General features: G+C 51.1%; 1 protein-coding gene across 1 annotated transcript; it reads left to right on the top strand.

The window, feature by feature from the left end:
- Window positions 1-1,664: 1,664 nt before the first annotated feature.
- Window positions 1,665-11,501, top strand: LOC115247540 (stonustoxin subunit alpha-like). Its single transcript, XM_029829566.1, has 5 exons — window positions 1,665-1,690; window positions 7,606-7,662; window positions 10,876-10,922; window positions 11,033-11,226; window positions 11,448-11,501. Exons 1-5 carry the CDS (start codon window positions 1,665-1,667, stop codon window positions 11,499-11,501), a joined length of 378 nt encoding a protein of 125 aa, XP_029685426.1.
- The last annotated feature ends 8,873 nt before the right edge of the window (window positions 11,502-20,374 follow it).

Raw genomic sequence — 20,374 nt, 5'->3', positions numbered from 1 at the left:
GGTGTTCTGCAGGTGTCTGCAGGTGTTCTACAGGTGTCTGCAGGTGTCTGCAGGTGTTCTGCAGGTGTCTGCAGGTGTTCTGCAGGTGGTCTGCAGGTGTCTGCAGGTGTCTGCAGGTGACCTGTAAATGTTCTGCAGGTGCCTGCAGGTGTTCTGCAGGTGTCTGCAGGTGTTCTGCAGGTGACCTGTAAATGTTCTGCAGGTGTCTGCAGGTGTTCTGCAGGTGTCTGCAGTTGTTCTGCAGGTGACCTGTAAATGTTCTGCAGGTGTCTGCAGGTGTTCTGCACGTGTTCTGCAGGTGTTCTGCAGGTGACCTGTAAATGTTCTGCAGGTGTCTGCAGGTGTCTGCAGGTGTTCTGCAGATGTCTGCAGATGTTCTGCAGGTGTCTGCAGGTGTCTGCAGGTGTTCTGCAGGTGTCAGCAGGTGTCTGCAGGTGTCTGCAGGTGTCTGCAGGTGTCTGCAGGTGTTCTGCAGGTGTCTGCAGGTGTCTGCAGGTGTTCTACAGGTGTCTGCAGGTGTCTGCAGGTGTTCTGCAGGTGTCTGCAGGTGTTCTGCAGGTGGTCTGCAGGTGTCTGCAGGTGTCTGCAGGTGTTCTGCAGGTGTCTGCAGGTGTCTGCAGGTGTTCTACAGGTGTTCTGCAGGTGTCTGCAGGTTTCTGCAGGTGTTCAGCAACACGCATCACATCTGGCAGCGTTTTAGGCAGTCGCAGTAGTTACTCCAAGAACTGATTTCATTCCGTATCATTGCACCTTCCGTCCTCATAAAGGTCAACTAAAGAAATAAGCCTGCGTCCCTGATTGTGCAGGAGAGAACCAGAAGGATTTCCTGCTTTCTTCTTCTTTTCTTTTTTCAGGTTGAGTCACTGCAATCTGAGGGAGTGGAGTTGTGAAGCTCTGTCCCCCGTCCTCAGGGCCTCCTCCTCTAGTCTGCTAGAGCTGGACCTGAGTGACAATGACCTGAGGGATTCAGGGCTGAACGAGCTCTCTGTTGGTCTGAAGAGTCCAAACTGCCGGCTGGAGATCCTCAGGTTAGTGCTCCTTATCAGCATCATCAGTTTTTCTAAATGGCAGCTTGAAATGTTGGTTATCTTCCAAAAAGAGGAAATATCTTTACCAAAATGCCGACCAGCCGACCACTGTTCACTCCCACAGCTTTTAAAATGACTTAGTCTGGTTCTGGTTCCTGTGCTTCGCTCCCCAGTCAGGTCCAGGCCCCGACACAGGACCCAGAACTTTGCATAAATGAGCTGTTAATTAGTGAGGATTGTGTGTGTGTGTGTGTGTGTGTGTGTGCGTGTATGTATGTGTGTGTGTGTGTGTGTGTGTGTGTGTGTTTGTGTGCGTGTATGTATGTGTGTGTGTGTGTGTGTGTGTGTGTGTGTGTGTGTGTGTGTGTGTGTGTGTGTGTGTGTGTGGTGGATGTGCTTGCATGCAGGTTATCGGGCTGTCTCATCACAGCAGTAGGATGTTCTTCTCTGGCCTCAGCGTTGAGGTCCAACCCAACCCATCTAAAAGAACTGGACCTGAGCTTCAACCATCCTGGAGATGTTGGAACGAAGCAGCTCTCTGCTGTTCTGGAGGCTCCAGAGTTGAGCCTGGAGGTTCTCAGGTAGATGTAAACACCCTCTCTAAAATGAAGACCTGATACTATTTATTGATGAGCGATGTACATCTACTTCCTGGTGGTTCAGTTCTCACCGAAAAACAAGAGAGGAGACGGGAAAGCTCCACAATGGAGTCCAGAGAGCTGTGAGATGATTCCAATTCTGGCAAAGCTGGCATTTGAACAACTGCAGAAAGGCAATGTGATCTTCTACGAGTCCGATCTAAGAGACTGTGGCATCACCGTCAGGTCGGCTGATGCCTACTCAGGAGTGTTCACGCAGATGTTCAGAAGGGAGCGAGGACTGTTCAAGGAGGAGGTGTTCTGCTTTGTCCATCTGAGTGTTCAGGAGTTTCTCGCTGCTCTTCATGCACATTTGAAATTCACCAATTCTGGCACCAACATACTGTCAGAAAAAACAACCTTATTACGTTATTTACGCTCTAATCTGTTCAACACCAAAATCAAACAGGCTGATTTTTACCAGTGTGCGGTGGACGAGGCCTTGCAAAATGAAAAAGGACACCTGGACCTGTTCCTGCGGTTCCTTTTGGGTCTTTCTCTGCCGACCAATCAGGCTCTTCTACAAGGTCTAATTAACAGTGAAGGCAGCTCAGAGCCCAATCAGGAAATCATTGGCTACATCAAGAGGAAGATTGGAGAGAATCTGTCCTCAGAGAGAATCATCAACCTGTTCCACTGTCTGAACGAGCTGAACGATAGTTCACTGGTCCAGGAGGTTCAACAGAACCTCAGATCTGGAAGATTGACAACAGAAGGTCTCTCCCCTGCTCAGTGGTCAGCTCTTGGCTTCATATTACTGTCCTCAGGACAAGACCTGGAGATGTTTGACCTGAAGAAATACTCTGCTTCAGAGTGGGTTCTTCTGAGGCTGCTGCCAGTGGTCACAGCCTGCAGAAAAGCCCTGTAAGTGTTCTGCAGGTGTCTGCAGGTGTTCTGCAGGTGTTCTGCAGGTGTCTGCAGGTGTCTGCAGGTGTTCTGCAGGTGTTCTGCAGGTGTTCTGCAGGTGTTCTGCAGGTGTTCTGCAGGTGTTCTGCAGGTGTTCTGCAGGTGTTCTGCAGGTGTCTGCAGGTGTCTGCAGGTGTCTGCAGGTGTCTGCAGGTGTCTGCAGGTGTCTGCAGGTGTCTGCAGGTGTTCTGCAGGTGTCTGCAGGTGTTCTGCAGGTGTCTGCAGGTGTCTGCAGGTGTTCTGCAGGTGTCTGCAGGTGTTCTGCAGGTGTCTGCAGGTGTTCTGCAGGTGTCTGCAGGTGTTCTACAGGTGTTCTGCAGGTGTTCTGCAGGTGTCTGCAGGTGTCTGCAGGTGTCTGCAGGTGTCTGCAGGTGTTCTGCAGGTGTTTGCAGGTGTCTGCAGGTGTTCTGCAGGTGTCTGCAGGTGTCTGCAGGTGTCTGCAGGTGTTCTGCAGGTGTCTACAGTGTTCTGCAGGTGTCTGCAGGTGTTCTGCAGGTGTTCTGCAGGTGTTCTGCAGGTGTCCTGCAGGTGTTCTGCAGGTGTCTGCAGGTGTTCTGCAGGTGTTCTGCAGGTGTTCTGCAGGTGTCTGCAGGTGTCTGCAGGTGTTCTGCAGGTGTTCTGCAGGTGACTGCAGGTGTTCTGCAGGTGACTGCAGGTGTCTGCAGGTGTCTGCAGGTGTTCTGCAGGTGTCTGCAGGTGTCTGCAGGTGTCTGCAGGTGTTCTGCAGGTGTTCTGCAGGTGTCTGCAGGTGTCTGCAGGTGTCTGCAGGTGTCTGCAGGTGTCTGCAGGTGTTCTGCAGGTGTTCTGCAGGTGTTCTGCAGGTGTCTTCAGGTGTTCAGCAACACGCATCACATCTGGCAGCGTTTTAGGCAGTCGCAGTAGTTACTCCAAGAACTGATTTCATTCCGTATCATTGCACCTTCCGTCCTCATAAAGGTCAACTAAAGAAATAAGCCTGCGTCCCTGATTGTGCAGGAGAGAACCAGAAGGATTTCCTGCTTTCTTCTTCTTTTCTTTTTTCAGGTTGAGTCACTGCAATCTGAGGGAGTGGAGTTGTGAAGCTCTGTCCCCCGTCCTCAGCGCCTCCTCCTCTAGTCTGCTAGAGCTGGACCTGAGTGACAATGAGCTGAGGAATTCAGGGCTGAACAAGCTCTCTGTTGGTCTGAAGAGTCCAAACTGCCGGCTGGAGATCCTCAGGTTAGTGCTCCTTATCAGCATCATCAGTTTTTCTAAATGGCAGCTTGAAATGTTGGTTATCTTCCAAAAAGAGGAAATATCTTTACCAAAAATGCCGACCAGCCGACCACTGTTCACTCCCACAGCTTTTAAAATGACTTAGTCTGGTTCTGGTTCCTGTGCTTCGCTCCCCAGTCAGGTCCAGGCCCCGACACACGACCCAGAACTTTGCATAAATGAGCTGTTAATTAGTGAGCAATGTGTGTGTGTGTGTGTGTGTGTGTGTGTGTGTGTGTGTGTGTGTGTGTGTGTGTGTGTGTGTGTGGTGGATGTGCTTGCATGCAGGGTATCGGGCTGTCTCATCACAGCAGAAGGATGTTCTTCTCTGGCCTCAGCGTTGAGGTCCAACCCAACCCATCTAAAAGAACTGGACCTGAGCTTCAACCATCCTGGAGATGATGGAACGAAGCAGCTCTCTGCTGTTCTGGAGGATCCAGAGTTGAGCCTGGAGGTTCTCAGGTAGATGCAAACACCCTCCCTAAAATGAAGACCTGATACTATTTATTGATGAGCGATGTACATCGACATCCTGGTTGTTCAGTCCACACTGAAAAACAAGAGAGGAGACGGGAAAGCTCCACAATGGAGTCCAGAGAGCTGTGAGATGATTCCAATTCTAGCAAAGCTGGCATTTGAACAACTGCAGAAAGGCAATGTGATCTTCTACGAGTCCGATCTAAGAGACTGTGGCATCACCGTCGGGTCGGCTGATGTCTACTCAGGAGTGTTCACGCAGATGTTCAGAAGGGAGCGAGGACTGTTCAAGGAGGAGGTGTTCTGCTTTGTCCATCTGAGTGTTCAGGAGTTTCTCGCTGCTCTTCATGCACATTTGACATTCACCAAGTCTGGCATCAACATACTGTCAGAAACACCAACCTCATTACGTTATTTACTCTCTAAACTGCCCAACTCCAAAATCAAACAGGCTGATTTTTACCAGTGTGCGGTGGACGAGGCCTTGCAAAATGAAAAAGGACACCTGGACCTGTTCCTGCGGTTCCTTTTGGGTCTTTCTCTGCCGACCAATCAGGCTCTTCTACGAGGTCTAATTAACGGTGAAGGCAGCTCAGAGCCCAATCAGGAAATCATTGGCTACATCAAGAGGAAGATTGGAGAGAATCTGTCCTCAGAGAGAAACATCAACCTGTTCCACTGTCTGAACGAGCTGAACGATAGTTCACTGGTCCAGGAGGTTCAACAGAACCTCAGATCTGGAAGATTGACAACAGAAAGTCTCTCCCCTGCTCAGTGGTCGGCTCTTGGCTTCATATTACTGTCCTCAGGACAAGACCTGGAGATGTTTGACCTGAAGAAATACTCTGCTTCAGAGTGGGTTCTTCTGAGGCTGCTGCCAGTGGTCACAGCCTGCAGAAAAGCCCTGTAAGTGTTCTGCAGGTGTTCTGCGGGTGTTCTGCAGGTGTCTGCGGGTGTCTGCAGGTGTCTGCAGGTGTCTGCAGGTGTCTGCAGGTGTTCTGCAGGTGTTCTGCAGGTGTCTGCAGGTGTTCTGCAGGTGTTCTGCAGGTGTCTGCGGGTTTCTGCAGATGTCTGCGGGTGTCTGCAGGTGTCTGCAGGTGTCTGCAGGTGTTTCACAGGTGTTCTGTAGGTGTCTGCAGGTGTCTGCAGGTGTCTGCAGGTGTCTGCAGGTGTTATGCAGGTGGTCTGCAGGTGTCTGCAGGTGTCTGCAGGTGTCTGCAGGTGTTCTGCAGGTGTCTGCAGGTGTCTGCAGGTGTTATGCAGGTGGTCTGCAGGTGTCTGCAGGTGTCTGCAGGTGTTCTGCAGGTGGTCTGCAGGTGTTCTGCAGGTGTCTGCAGGTGTCTGCAGGTGTTATGCAGGTGGTCTGCAGGTGTCTGCAGGTGTCTGCAGGTGTTCTGCAGGTGGTCTGCAGGTGTCTGCAGGTGTGTGCAGGTGTTCTGCAGGTGTCTGCAGGTGTCTGCAGGTGTTCTGCAGGTGCCTGCAGGTGTCTGCAGGTGGTCTGCAGGTGTCTGCAGGTGTCTGCAGGTGTCTGCAGGTGTGTGCAGGTGTTCTGCAGGTGTCTGCGGGTGTCTGCAGGTGTTCTGCGGGTGTCTGCGGGTGTCTGCGGGTGTCTGCGGGTGTCTGCGGGTGTCTGCAGGTGTTCTGCAGGTGTCTGCAGGTGTCTGCAGGTGTTATGCAGGTGTTCTGTAGGTGTCTGCAGGTGTCTGCAGGTGTTCTGCAGGTGTTCTGCAGGTGTTCTGCAGGTGTCTGCAGGTGTCTGCAGGTGTTCTGCAGGTGGTCTGCAGGTGTCTGCAGGTGTTCTGCAGGTGGTCTGCAGGTGTTCTGCAGGTGTCTGCAGGTGTCTGCAGGTGTTATGCAGGTGGTCTGCAGGTGTCTGCAGGTGTCTGCAGGTGTTCTGCAGGTGGTCTGCAGGTGTCTGCAGGTGTGTGCAGGTGTTCTGCAGGTGTCTGCAGGTGTCTGCAGGTGTTCTGCAGGTGTCTGCAGGTGTTATGCAGGTGGTCTGCAGGTGTTCTGCAGGTGTCTGCGGGTGTCTGCAGGTGTTCTGCGGGTGTCTGCAGGTGTCTGCGGGTGTCTGCAGGTGTCTGCGGGTGTCTGCAGGTGTCTGCAGGTGTTCGGCAGGTGTCTGCAGGTGTCTGCAGGTGTTATGCAGGTGTTCTGTAGGTGTCTGCAGGTGTTCTGCAGGTGTTCTGCAGGTGTCTGCAGGTGTTCTGCAGGTGTTCTGCAGGTGTTCTGCAGGTGTCTGCAGGTGTTCTGCAGGTGTCTGCAGGTGTCTGCAGGTGTTCAGCAACACGCATCACATCTGGCAGCGTTTTAGGCAGTCGCAGTAGTTACTCCAAGAACTGATTTCATTCCGTATCATTGCAGCTTCCGTCCTCATAAAGGTCAACTAAAGAAATAAGCCTGTGTCCCTGATTGTGCAGGAGAGAACCAGAAGGATTTCCTGCTTTCTTCTTCTTTTCTTTTTTCAGGTTGAGTCACTGCAATCTGAGGGAGTGGAGTTGTGAAGCTCTGTCCCCCGTCCTCAGCGCCTCCTCCTCTAGTCTGCTAGAGCTGGACCTGAGTGACAATGAGCTGAGGGATTCAGGGCTGAACAAGCTCTCTGTTGGTCTGAAGAGTCCAAACTGCCGGCTGGAGATCCTCAGGTTAGTGCTCCTTATCAGCATCATCAGTTTTTCTAAATGGCAGCTTGAAATGTTGGTTATCTTCCAAAAAGAGGAAATATCTTTACCAAAAATGCCGACCAGCCGACCACTGTTCACTCCCACAGCTTTTAAAATGACTTAGTCTGGTTCTGGTTCCTGTGCTTCGCTCCCCAGTCAGGTCCAGGCCCCGACACACGACCCAGAACTTTGCAGAAATGAGCTGTTAATTAGTGAGCTGTGTGTGTGTGTGTGTGTGTGTGTGTGTGTGTGTGTGTGTGTGCATGTATGTATGTATGTGTGTGTGTTTGTGTGCGTGTATGTATGTGTGTGTGTGTGTGTGTGTGTGTATGTGTGTGTATGTGTTTGTGTGTTTGTGTATGTATGTGTGTGTGTCTGTGTGCGTGTGTGTGTGTGTGTGTGTGTGTGTTTGTGTGCGTGTATGTATGTGTATGTATGTGTGTGTATGTGTGTGTGTGTATGTGTGTGTGTGTTTGTGTATGTATGTGTGTGTGTGTGTGTGTGTGTGTGTGTGTTTGTGTGCGTGGTGGATGTGCTTGCATGCAGGTTATCGGGCTGTCTCATCACAGCAGAAGGATGTTCTTCTCTGGCCTCAGCGTTGAGGTCCAACCCAACCCATCTAAAAGAACTGGACCTGAGCTTCAACCATCCTGGAGATGATGGAACGAAGCAGCTCTCTGCTGTTCTGGAGGATCCAGAGTTGAGCCTGGAGGTTCTCAGGTAGATGCAAACACCCTCCCTAAAATGAAGACCTGATACTATTTATTGATGAGCGATGTACATCTACTTCCTGGTTGTTCAGTCCACACCGAAAAACAAGAGAGGAGACGGGAAAGCTCCACAATGGAGTCCAGAGAGCTGTGAGATGATTCCAATTCTGGCAAAGCTGGCATTTGAACAACTGCAGAAAGGCAATGTGATCTTCTACGAGTCCGATCTAAGAGACTGTGGCATCACCGTCAGGGAGGCTGATGCCTACTCAGGAGTGTTCACGCAGATGTTCAGAAGGGAGCGAGGACTGTTCAAGGAGGAGGTGTTCTGCTTTGTCCATCTGAGTGTTCAGGAGTTTCTCGCTGCTCTTCATGCACATTTGACATTCACCAAGTCTGGCATCAACATACTGTCAGAAACACCAACCTCATTACGTTATTTACGCTCTAAACTGTCCAACATCAAAATCAAACAGGCTGATTTTTACCAGTGTGCGGTGGACGAGGCCTTGCAAAATGAAAAAGGACACCTGGACCTGTTCCTGCGGTTCCTTTTGGGTCTTTCTCTGCCGACCAATCAGGCTCTTCTACGAGGTCTAATTAACCTTGAAGGCAGCTCAGAGCCCAATCAGGAAATCATTGGCTACATCAAGAGGAAGATTGGAGAGAATCCGTCCTCAGAGAGAATCATCAACCTGTTCCACTGTCTGAACGAGCTGAACGATAGTTCACTGGTCCAGGAGGTTCAACAGAACCTCAGATCCAGAAGATTGAGAACAGAAAGTCTCTCCCCTGCTCAGTGGTCAGCTCTTGGCTTCATATTACTGTCCTCAGGACAAGACCTGGAGATGTTTGACCTGAAGAAATACTCTGCTTCAGAGTGGGTTCTTCTGAGGCTGCTGCCAGTGGTCAAAGCCTGCAGAAAAGCTGTGTAAGTGTTCTGCAGGTGTTCTGCAGCTGTTCTGCAGGTGTTCTGCAGGTGTCTGCAGGTGTCTGCAGGTGTGTGCAGGTGTTCTGCAGGTGTCTGCAGGTGTCTGCAGGTGTCTGCAGGTGTTCTGCAGGTGTCTGCAGGTGTTCTGCAGGTGTCTGCAGGTGTCTGCAGGTGTCTGCATGTGTTCAGCAGGTGACTGCAGGTGTTCTGCAGGTGTTCTGCAGGTGTCTGCATGTGTTCTGCAGGTGTCTGCAAGTGTCTGCAGGTGTTCTGCAGGTGTTCTGCAGGTGTCTGCATGTGTTCAGCAGGTGACTGCAGGTGTTCTGCAGGTGTCTGCAGGTGTTCTGCAGGTGTCTGCAGGTGTTCTGCAGGTGTCTGCAGGTGTTCTACAGGTGACTGCAGGTGTCTGCAGGTGTTCTACAGGTGTCTGCAGGTGTCTGCAGGTGTCTGCAGGTGTCTGCAGGTGTCAGCAGGTGTCTGCAGGTGTCTGCAGGTGTTTGCAGGTGTCTGCAGGTGTCTGCAGGTGTCTGCAGGTGTCTGCAGGTGTCAGCAGGTGTATGCAGGTGTTCTGCAGGTGTTCTGCAGGTGTCTGCAGGTGTCTGCAGGTGTCTGCAGGTGTCTGCAGGTGTCTGTAGGTGTTCAGCAGGTGTCTGCAGGTGTCTGCAGGTGTCTGCAGGTGTTCTGCAGGTGTTCTGCAGGTGTCTGCAGGTGTCTGCAGGTGTTCTGCAGGTGTTCTGCAGGTGTCTGCAGGTGTTCTGCAGGTGTCTGCAGGTGTCTGCAGGTGTTCTACAGGTGTCTGCAGGTGTCTACAGGTGTCTGCAGGTGTTCTGCAGGTGTTCTGCAGGCGTCTGCAGGTGTCTACAGGTGTCTGCAGGTGTCTGCAGGTGTTCTGCAGGTGTTCTGCAGGTGTCTGCAGGTGTTCTGCAGGTGTCTGCAGGTGTCTGCAGGTGTTCAGCAACACGCATCACATCTGGCAGCGTTTTAGGCAGTCGCAGTAGTTACTCCAAGAACTGATTTCATTCCGTATCATTGCAGCTTCCGTCCTCATAAAGGTCAACTAAAGAAATAAGCCTGCGTCCCTGATTGTGCAGGAGAGAACCAGAAGGATTTCCTGCTTTCTTCTTCTTTTCTTTTTTCAGGTTGAGTCACTGCAATCTGAGGGAGAGGAGTTGTGAAGCTCTGTCCCCCGTCCTCAGCGCCTCCTCCTCTAGTCTGCTAGAGCTGGACCTGAGTGACAATGACCTGAGGGATTCAGGGCTGAACAAGCTCTCTGTTGGTCTGAAGAGTCCAAACTGCCGGCTGGAGATCCTCAGGTTAGTGCTCCTTATCAGCATCATCAGTTTTTCTAAATGGCAGCTTGAAATGTTGGTTATCTTCCAAAAAGAGGAAATATCTTTACCAAAAATGCCGACCAGCCGACCACTGTTCACTCCCACAGCTTTTAAAATGACTTAGTCTGGTTCTGGTTCCTGTGCTTCGCTCCCCAGTCAGGTCCAGGCCCCGACACACGACCCAGAACTTTGCATAAATGAGCTGTTAATTAGTGAGCAATGTCTGTGTGTGTGTGTGTGTGTGTGTGTGTGTGTGTGTGTGTGTGTGTGTGTGTGTGTGTGTGTGTGTGTGGTGTGTGTGCTTGCATGCAGGTTATCGGGCTGTCTCATCACAGCAGAAGGATGTTCTTCTCTGGCCTCAGCGTTGAGGTCCAACCCAACCCATCTAAAAGAACTGGACCTGAGCTTCAACCATCCTGGAGATGATGGAACGAAGCAGCTCTCTGCTGTTCTGGAGGATCCAGAGTTGAGCCTGGAGGTTCTCAGGTAGATGCAAACACCCTCCCTAAAATGAAGACCTGATACTATTTATTGATGAGCATGGAGACCTTCCAGACGTTCGCTGGTTCAAGCAGCACATTGTGAGATCTGAACCACCTCTGAGCAGAGAGATGTGATGCTTTCTGGACCTTCAGGGTTCGAGAACCCAGATAAGGGAGAATAAAAGGGTCACGTCAGAGATACAAAAAGATCAGGTGATGCCAGCACAACCATCTGGCTGCAGCCACTGCCTGTGAGGGAATCCTTAGAGAGAAATAGGCAAAGTTCTCCTCCATGACGTTGGCATATGGAGAGATGTCACAAATCCAGCTCTGAGGTTCACAAACCGAATCAAGAGCAAACCGGTTCAGGCCGACCCAAAGTCAGGGACGAACAGTGTAGAGCTCAAGGTTGCGGTGGCATCTGTTGAACCTCTGTCCTGCCTTGGATTTCATTTCCTCTGTGTCTTCTCCCAATCCAGACTGGACCATTGTGGGAAAGAGAGACTTAAGAGTGGTCTGAAGAAGTGTAAGTGATCAACTTGATGCGTCAGCACGTCACGCTCTGAAAAAAGCAGCAGTTCGTGGACTCAGTTGTGTTTCATGAGCTGGTTCCTGGTTCCTCCTCTCTCCCTTTAGATCACTGTGAGCTCAGCGTGGACACCAACACCGTCCACAGGTCAATCCAAGTGTCCAACAACAAGGTGATGAGGACAGTGGCCGAGGACCAACCATATCCAGACCATCCAGAGAGGTTTGAGGACTGTATCCAGCTGCTGTGTAGCAACAGCCTAACTGGTCGCTGTTACTGGGAGGTGGAGTGGACAGGATGGGTTCACATTTCTGTAGCATACAAAAAGATCCAGAGACATGGAATCAGTCTCCAATGCTGGTTTGGAAGGAATCAGCAGTCTTGGAGCCTTGACTGTTCTTACAGAGGTTACTCTGTCCTCCACGATAACATAAAGGTAGCCCTCCCCCCCTTCTCATCCACTGATCCTCGGAGAGTCGCCGTCTATGTGAACTACCCCGCTGGCACTGTGACCTTCTACAGATTCACCACCGACACCCCGGTCCCCCTCTATACCTTCAAAACCACATTCACTGAACCGCTGTTCCCCGGCTTTGGCTTTAGTTTATGGTCTGAGTCCTCGGTGCATTTGTGTTCGAACGCAGGAGAAGCTTCCGTCTGAAGAAACACGAGGGTTGAGCTCATGGCCTGAATATGAGTTCTAGACCTGCTGGATGTTCATCATGAAGGTCCCGTCTGTCCAACCAACCTCATCTTTCCTATTGCTGATTCCACAGGTTGTCAGGAGAGAGCAACGTGATCCTAGGAAAACTGGCTGTTTTTCTACACCTTTGTCCTTTATTTTTAATTTTCCTGGTGAGATTAAACCTCTTTTTCCAAAGCGACTCAGCCAAGTTGGCCTCATCCTTCATGATCACCACGAGAACTCACAGATGTAAACAGTAACATAGATCCCAAGAGGAGACAGAGAGCTTAGAACGGACAAGAGACAAAATTAACATCCAACATCAGAAAAGCAATGTCAATTCTCACTCAGATACATTTTTAAGGGTCTTGAATTGTCCAAGCGTGAACTATGGGGTGTTTAGAATGTTATTCCACAGCCAGCTAAATAATCATAGAGCTCTGGAAAGGCTGCCATCTAGTGGAGCAAATGTTGTAGGCACCATATAACACAACTGTGATCATCAGTATAAATCTGTATTCTAAAAAACAGCATCTTCAGAGTCGCCCTCGACTTAAAAATAATCTCATGGTGAATCACAATACAAGAGGAAACAGCATCTGCATGTTGTCAAGAGGACATTTCTGATATTCCAATATTTATGTTTTTAACTGTCGTGCTGATCACGGCCATGCTGGGGGGGTGAAGGTCTAGAACAGCACCGGACTCGTGACAAAAGACGTCACAAAAGCAGTCCGGGATTTTTGACCACAATTCCAATGAAGCAGGAATCAGAAATAAACTGGATCACAGTGGGATTGTGGAGCACGTCTGAGATGTTCAGCCATCGTAGCTCTGGTGCAGTAAAGATGAAGTATTCTACATATACGGCTGAATATATAGTTAGAACTAAATGCATCAGTGAGGCCTTCCTTCCCCTCACAGCATCATTAACAGCTTCACAGGCTGAAACAGGCCATTGATATTTAGACTATTGATCAACGGCTGCTCCTGTTAGGAGAATCAATAGAAGAATCAGGTCGTGCCCCCACAATAGAACATGGCTGCACGAGTGTGCACTGTAGCGCACGGCTGTGCCGCTCCGCCCCCATGGCGAGGGCGTCCGCGGTCTGCGTCCGTCTCAACACCGTCTCAACGCCGTGCCGCTCCGCCCCCACGGCGAGGGCGTCCGCGGCCTGCGGCCACCACCCGTCTCAACGCTGTGCCGCTCCGCCCCCACGGCGAGGGCGTCCACGGTCTGCGTCCGTCTCAACACCGTCTCAACGCCGTGCCGCTCCGCCCCCACGGCGAGGGCGTCCACGGTCTGCGTCCGCGGCCTCCACCCGTCTCAACGCTGTGCCGCTCCGCCTCCACGTCGACGGCGTCCGCAGCCTCCACCCGTCTCAACGCTGTGCCGCTCCGCCCCCACGGCGAGGGCGTCCGCGGTCTGCGGCCTCCACCCGTCTCAACCCTGTGCCGCTCCGCCCCCACGGCGAGGGCGTCCACGGTCTGCGTCCGTCTCAACACCGTCTCAACGCCGTACCGCTCCGCCCCCACGGCGAGGGCATCCGCGGTCTGCAGCCTCCACCCGTCTCAACGCTGTGCCGCTCCGCCCCCACGGCGAGGGCGTCCGCGGCCTGCGGCCTCCACCCGTCTCAACGCTGTGCCGCTCCGCCCCCACGGCGAGGGCGTCCACGGTCTGCGTCCGTCTCAACACCGTCTCAACGCCGTACCGCTCCGCCCCCACGGCGAGGGCGTCCGCGGTCTGCAGCCTCCACCCGTCTCAACGCTGTGCCGCTCCGCCCCCATGGCGAGGGCGTCCGCGGCCTGCGGCCTCCACCCGTCTCAACGCTGTGCCGCTCCGCCCCCATGGCGAGGGCGTCCGCGGCCTGCGGCCTCCACCCGTCTCAACGCTGTGCCGCTCCGCCCCCACGGCGAGGGCGTCCACGGTCTGCAGCCTCCACCCGTCTCAACGCTGTGCCGCTCCGCCCCCATGGCGAGGCCGTCCGCGGCCTGCGGCCTCCACCCGTCTCAACGCTGTGCCGCTCCGCCTCCACGGCGACGGCGTCCGCGGCCTCCACCCGCCTCAACGCTGTGCCGCTCCGCCTCCACGGCGACGGCGTCCGCGGCCTCCACCCGTCTCAACGCTGTGCCGCTCCGCCTCCACGGCGACGGCGTCCGCGGCCTCCACCCGTCTAAACGCTGTGCCGCTCCGCCTCCACGGCGACGGCGTCCGCGGCCTCCACCCGTCTCGACGCTGTGCCGCTCCGCCCCCACGGCGAGGGCGTCCGCGGCCTGCGGCCTCCACCCGTCTCAACGCTGTGCCGCTCCGCCCCCACGGCGACGGCGTCCGCGGCCTCCACCCGTCTCAACGGTGTGCCGCTCCGCCCCCACGGCGACGGCGTCCGTGGCCTCCACCCGTCTCAGCGCTGTGCCGCTCCGCCCCCACGGCGACGCCGTTCGCGGCCTCCACCCGTCTCAACGCTGTGCCGCTCCGCCCCCACGGTGAGGGCGTCCGCGGTCTGCGGCCTCCGCCCGTCTCAACGCTGTGCCGCTCCGCCCCCATGGTGACGGCGTCCACCCTTCTCAACGATGTGCCGCTCCGCCCCCACGGTGACGGCGTCCGCGGTCTGCGGCCTCCACCCGTCTCAACGCTGTGCCGCTCCGCCCCCATGGTGAGGGCACGCCGTCCCGTCTAGAGCGGAGCGTGAACATCTGTGATGGCTTTGAAGAGTTCCTGTGTGAGACACCTGGTGATGTGACCAGTGTCACCACTGTGTCCTCCACAGCCTTGATGGGGCTGAAGATCAGGTGACCCGACAGCATGGATCCGCTACACCTGCCTCAGGTAACCGTCTTGGTGTCGTCGCTCTAGAACGGAACCGTTTCATTCAGGGTGGCGCCGACGGCGACATGAAGCTGTTCAAACTGTCGACGGCAGAGCGGAGTGTGTTTGGGTCATGGTGGTGGAATTTTACTGCTGCTGAGTGTTTGAGTGGTGTGTGTGTGTGAGTGTGTGAGTGTGTGAGTGAGTGTGTGTGTGTGAGTGAGTGTGAGTGTGTGAGTGAGTGTGTGTGTGTGTGTGTGTGTGTGAGTGTGTGTGTGAGTGAGTGTATGAGTGGTGTGTGTGTGTGAGTGTGTGTGAGTGTGTGTGTGTGTGTGTGTGTGTGAGTGTGTGTGTGAGTGAGTGTATGAGTGGTGTGTGTGGGTGGGTGTGAGTGTGTGGTGTGTGTGTGTGTGTGTTAGTGTGTGTGCTGTATGAGTGGTGTGTGTGGGTGTGTGTGTGTGTTAGTGTGTGTGCTGTATGAGTGGTGTGTGTGTGTGAGTGTGTGTGTGAGTGAGTGTATGAGTGGTGTGTGTGTGTGAGTGTGTGTGAGTGTGTGTGTGTGTGTGTGTGTGAGTGTGTGTGTGAGTGAGTGTATGAGTGGTGTGTGTGGGTGGGTGTGAGTGTGTGGTGTGTGTGTGTGTGTGTTAGTGTGTGTGCTGTATGAGTGGTGTGTGTGGGTGTGTGTGTGTGTTAGTGTGTGTGCTGTATGAGTGGTGTGTGTGTGTGTGTGTGTGTGTGTGTGTTAGTGTGTGTGCTGTATGAGTGGTGTGTGTGGGTGTGTGTGTGTGTGCGTGTGCTGTATGAGTGGTGTGTGTTTGTGTGTGTGTGTGTGTGTGTTTGTGTGTGAGTGTGTTTGTTAGTGTGTGTGCTGTATGAGTGGTGTGTGTGTGTGTGTGTTTGTGTGTGTGTGTGTGTGTTTGTGTGTGTGTGAGTGTGTGGTGTGTGTGTGTGTGTGTGGGTGTTTGTGTGTGTGTGTGTGTGTGCGTGTTGTTGAGAATTGTCTTTATCTTGTTGTTATGTGTTTCACCATATGTTCCTGTCTTCCCTTAGAAGTTAGGCAAGGTAGACTAAATGTAATTAAGAACAGACATTTGCAGGATTGTTGTTTGATCTACTGTTATCTCAGGAGCCAGTCAGGCAGGGGGTGTCAAACACTCATTGTAAACAGGACATCAGGGGGGTTGATGATGATCACATTTGCATGAAGAATGGGATCTGGCCTGGGAAAACAATGGAAGAGAAGAACTCTACCAACACCAAAGGGACTGGAGGAAGAGGACGGGGACATCTCAGCGGGGGATTGCATGGACATTGTGAATTTGCATGTGTGTGACTATAAAGGACTGGGCCAAGGGATAGTTAGCTTGTCAGACTTCGTGCCCTGACGATTAACTCTGTTGTTGCTAGGGTTATGAACTGGCCCGGAGCTCTGTAGTATTTGTATCTGGAATTGGTTCTATTGTCAAATACATTTTGAAATTGGTACTCTTCTTCTCGAAGTCTTCATTCAACGAACACGCGGATCGGCAGCTACATACAGGAGGTATTGCGATCCAACAATTTGGTGACCCCGACGTGATGAAGAGAGAAGTCATCTGAGGCAAGGAATTCAACAACGGTCACTTCGGAGGACAACTGACGACAAGGGATCCCTAATAAAAAGGTAAGCAGACACCTGTTTAATCAAGCTCTGCAGATTGGCAATTTCCAAAAATTTGTGGTCACTGTCAATTGAAGTGTCCTAGTTATAAATTCCAGATACAAATACAAAATATTGACTGCAGGAAGTACTGTTGAAATACACAGGGAAGTACTGTTGAAATACACAGGGAAGTACTGTTGAAAAATACAGGGAATTACGGTTAGAGTCCGGAAGTACTGTTGTTGTAAAACACAAGGAAGTACTGTTGAAATACACAGGGAAGTACTGTTGAAAAATACAGGGAATTACGGTTAGAGTCCGGAAGTACTGTTGTTGTAAAACACAGGGAAGTACTGTTGATAAAAACAGGGAATAGACGGTTAGAGTAAACCGTAACTAGTACAGTGTTGTAACGGTTAGAGTAAACCGGAGCTAGTACAGTGCTGTATTGCTGTATGCAGTGCACTGTATATCATAAAGATTTGGGTTGGGACTCGGAGCGCAGTTGACGGGACGGACACTCCCGACGCCCGAGATTTGTGTTTTTGTGTGGGGTGGAAAAGTGCCAGAGTGAACGTGAATTAAAAGGCTCTTTGTCCTTGGGAATTAACCCCCAGAGTGGAACCGGATCAAAGACGTTTGATCTAGAAGCTTGTTTCACTGAGGCATTGAGTTGACCGCTGGAGTCATTCACATTCAATCTCACTTGGGAGCATAGTTAAAGATGGAAGTGGAGTGTGGTAAAGCGTGTTGGGATCAGGGAGAATGTTCTCCCTATCCTCGGTCTGTGGAAGAACAGTGGAAGTGGACTCTTGATCAGGTGGTGAGTGGCATGAAAGAACAGGACAGGGAGAGAGAATTGGATGCAATAAAAAAGTTGTGGAGGGAAGCTCAGAAGCAGAAGATTCTTCCCTCTCCAGAGGTGAAGGTTAACTTAGCTGAAGCATTGTGTAAGTGGGAGTCAGAAACTCACACCATGTTACAGGATCATCTTGATAATCCAAAATTAGGGTTTATAGCAGGAAAATCATGGCAAAAACAGGGTAAGGAGTTAGAAGATAGGCGTCGAAGGATACATGTTGTGGCTGTGGCATGTGCAGCGGTGCACTATTGCAGATCTAGGGGGGTCACACGAGTGCCTAATGTTGAGAAGCCTCCATTAGAAGATTTAAATCAGACATTGACACTTAACACCACTCTTTACCCATCATTACCTACTATTATTTCCCCACCCCCGTATCAATTGCCAGTTTTGACTATTAATAGTGGTCAGTTAGATGTGGACAGGGATGAAGAACTGCAGGAGTTCTTTAAAACAGGATAGTCAAAAATCTACTTTAGATATTTTTAAAACACCTAGCAATCAAATAAAACAAGTAAAAAGAGTTGATCCCTCAGGAGGATTTGCCAGGGCTGAGCGCAGGGAGGAGAAGGCAAGATTGATTTATGGCAGTGATAAAGAGGAGAGTGAGAATAAGATAGATACATACAAAATTCCGGCTACATTTATTGGAGAATTGGAGCTTCCGGAGCATGTTCATCCTCAGACAGAATTATATGAAAAGGATCAGGGTTCAAGTACGGGAGATTGTGAATTAGAAGCAGGGGAAGAGAGTGAGTGTGAGTACAGAGGTTTACCACTGACAAGGGCCATAAATAATGAGGAGGGGGGTCGAATACACACGCGGAGTAAGGGGCCCGTTTCAGGAATGCCGCAGCTACAGGCCCCTCTGATACAGAAAAGAGGAGGACAGGAACCAGTATATGTTCCATTTGCTATTACAGATATCAATTGTTTAGTGGATAAGATGCCCCCACCCGCAGAGGGAGGCGGCAAGTGGATGTTTAGCCTTTTTAGTTTAACACAGAGCATGCAGCTGGCATTAGGAGATTAAAGAGGAATGGATGTGTGCCACAAGGTGCCATCCTGGCTCAGATAATCTACACATTACTTTATTCCGTCAGGCAATAATTGTAGGACTTCCACAATTAGTGAAAGAAGCCATGGAAGGAAATCCTGACCTTCCAGGCACTACGGCGGATGTCTGGGAGAGACATCTTTCACACCACATCAACACATCTAAAGCTAAACAACTGGGAAAGAAAGAGGAGGTGGTGACAGCGCAGGAACAGCTCCTAAATATGCTGTTAGATGAGGCACGGAAAAAGCTTAATGATAAACAAAAGGAAGAGAAACAGATGGTTCAGCAGTTTTCTCGGCAGGTGCAGCCAGATCAGTTAGGTCCGCAACAGGATTTTGCTCCGATAAACCCGTATTGAGTACCGTGGGAGAATGAGGTCTATCAGGATGCGTTTGAAGAAAAGTTACAGGGAAATTTTTGGATGATTACATCACCGTGTTTGTGTGTTGGGCCTGAAGGTGTGGCTGCACAGGTTGACCTTACTGCTGAACAGAATGAGTGGTATGAGAGACTGTAAAGGAAATGTTGTCATTTCTGGGTCTCGCAAGCTATAATAGACATTTTATTCCTGCATTTTCAGAAAAGTCTACGCCCCTACGTACAATGGTGAATGAACAGGGAATGCGTGATTTGGCAGCCCGGTTAACATGGACAAGATTTTAACTGCACCACACATAACACACACACACATGAAGGGATAAATATGGCAGGGTTTAACACAGCATCAGGCTCACCTATAAGACATGAAGCAGAAATGAGGCAATTGGCACGGGCACTCGTGGAGCCAGCGGAGGTCACAGTCGTAAAATGCAAAGGTTACAGCAAGGAGAACTCTTTAGAGGGAAAAGGTAATGAGGCGGCAGATCAGGCAGCAAGGAAGGCAGCAGGTTATAAACCAAGTTTCAGTTTGTTGATGGCAGAGAAAACGGTTCATGAAATGCTTCCAAGATACGACAGGGAAAGACTTGGTAAATTGGTACTCTTCTTCTCGAAGTCTTCATTCAACGAACACGCGGATCGGCAGCTACATACAGGAGGTATTGCGATCCAACAGTGTGTGTGTGTGTGTGTGTGTGTGTGTGTGTGTGTGTGTGTGTGTGCGTGTGTGTGTGTGTGGGTGTTTGTGTGTGCGTGTGTGCGTGTGTGTGCGTGTGTGTGCTGTCCATTCTAACATCAATATCAAATTGATGTTTCTGTTCGTTCCTTTCAGACATTTTCTGCCCCCCAACAAAGTGACACTGAGAAAAAACACAACCGACGGTATTTATTAAGAAATTCCGGTACTGTCCATGACAACACAAGGCTGCTTTGTTGCAGACGGATGGTTGTTGCTGGTTGTCATTCCTTGGAGAACGGCCACATCTGGGCCGTGTGGCGTAAGAGTGATCTGGCTGGTTTGTCATCAAACGTGGCAACAATGCCGCCTTGTCTCCAGATTCCTCAGAACTACTTGAGTCGCCCTGATCACAACTGTTTCATGCAGCTTTGTTCTTTTCTTTGATTCTGGACAACGTGCTCGTGTTCTTTGATGATCTGTGCTACTGTATCAGAACCTGCTACTAATCACGACCCTGGAAAGATGCAGCTCGATGGCACATGCGCTGCCTTTGTTCCTAAAGTCTTTGATGTCTTCTGTCATATGTTTCTTTAGGCTGATTCTGAAACTTTGGCTTTTGTCCCCTTTCGTTGGTCCACGTTACTAATATGGGTATTATGGGCTGTCCCAGTCCCGGTCGTTGGCCTGTCAAATGTCACTTTGGAGCAGTTCCATCAGCCAACTAAACCAATTCAAGTTAGTTGCCATTTCAAAATAAAGAGTTCAGAGTTAAGGGGTCTCACATTTGGGAGGTGCGTTTGGGCCCCATGTGACTAAAGCAGCTTTGAGAGAGAAGGTTGATGTAGGTTCATCCAGAAAATGATCAAAACAGCTTTCTGTGATCTGCTCCCCCACAACTATCGTTGCTCCTCTCTCTGTCTGATTTCCTGTCCCGTTACTAACTAACCAACTTTGGACCATCGTTAATGACTCAATCAGCCTTTAAACCATCTCCTGAACGACGGTGTTTGGGGACGGAGGCTCTAAATCAGGGGGCTCACACTTTTTCATGATAGGCTGATTGTTACGACTTGGCTCAAAGTTGTAACAAAAGGAGGGAATCAGCACACAGAAATATCAAATTATCTGGATATGTTTATTAAGAAACCGAAAGTGCTGAAAATAAAGATTCAAACCCAAACTAAAATGATGAGATGGCCATGACGTATGGTGGCAGCAGCCCAGCCCAGAGAGAGAGACTAAGGAGAACCGCCCCTTTTATGCCCTCTGGCTCCTCCCAGCTCGCAGGTGAAACCAGTCTCACTGACTCACTGACTAACCAGTCTCACTGACGTCAG

This window comes from Takifugu rubripes, chromosome 21, assembly GCF_901000725.2.
Source record: "Takifugu rubripes chromosome 21, fTakRub1.2, whole genome shotgun sequence".
Lineage (NCBI taxonomy): Eukaryota > Metazoa > Chordata > Actinopteri > Tetraodontiformes > Tetraodontidae > Takifugu > Takifugu rubripes.
Note: the sequence above shows the minus strand (reverse complement) of the source record. Positions and strands in the feature narration are given on the sequence as shown.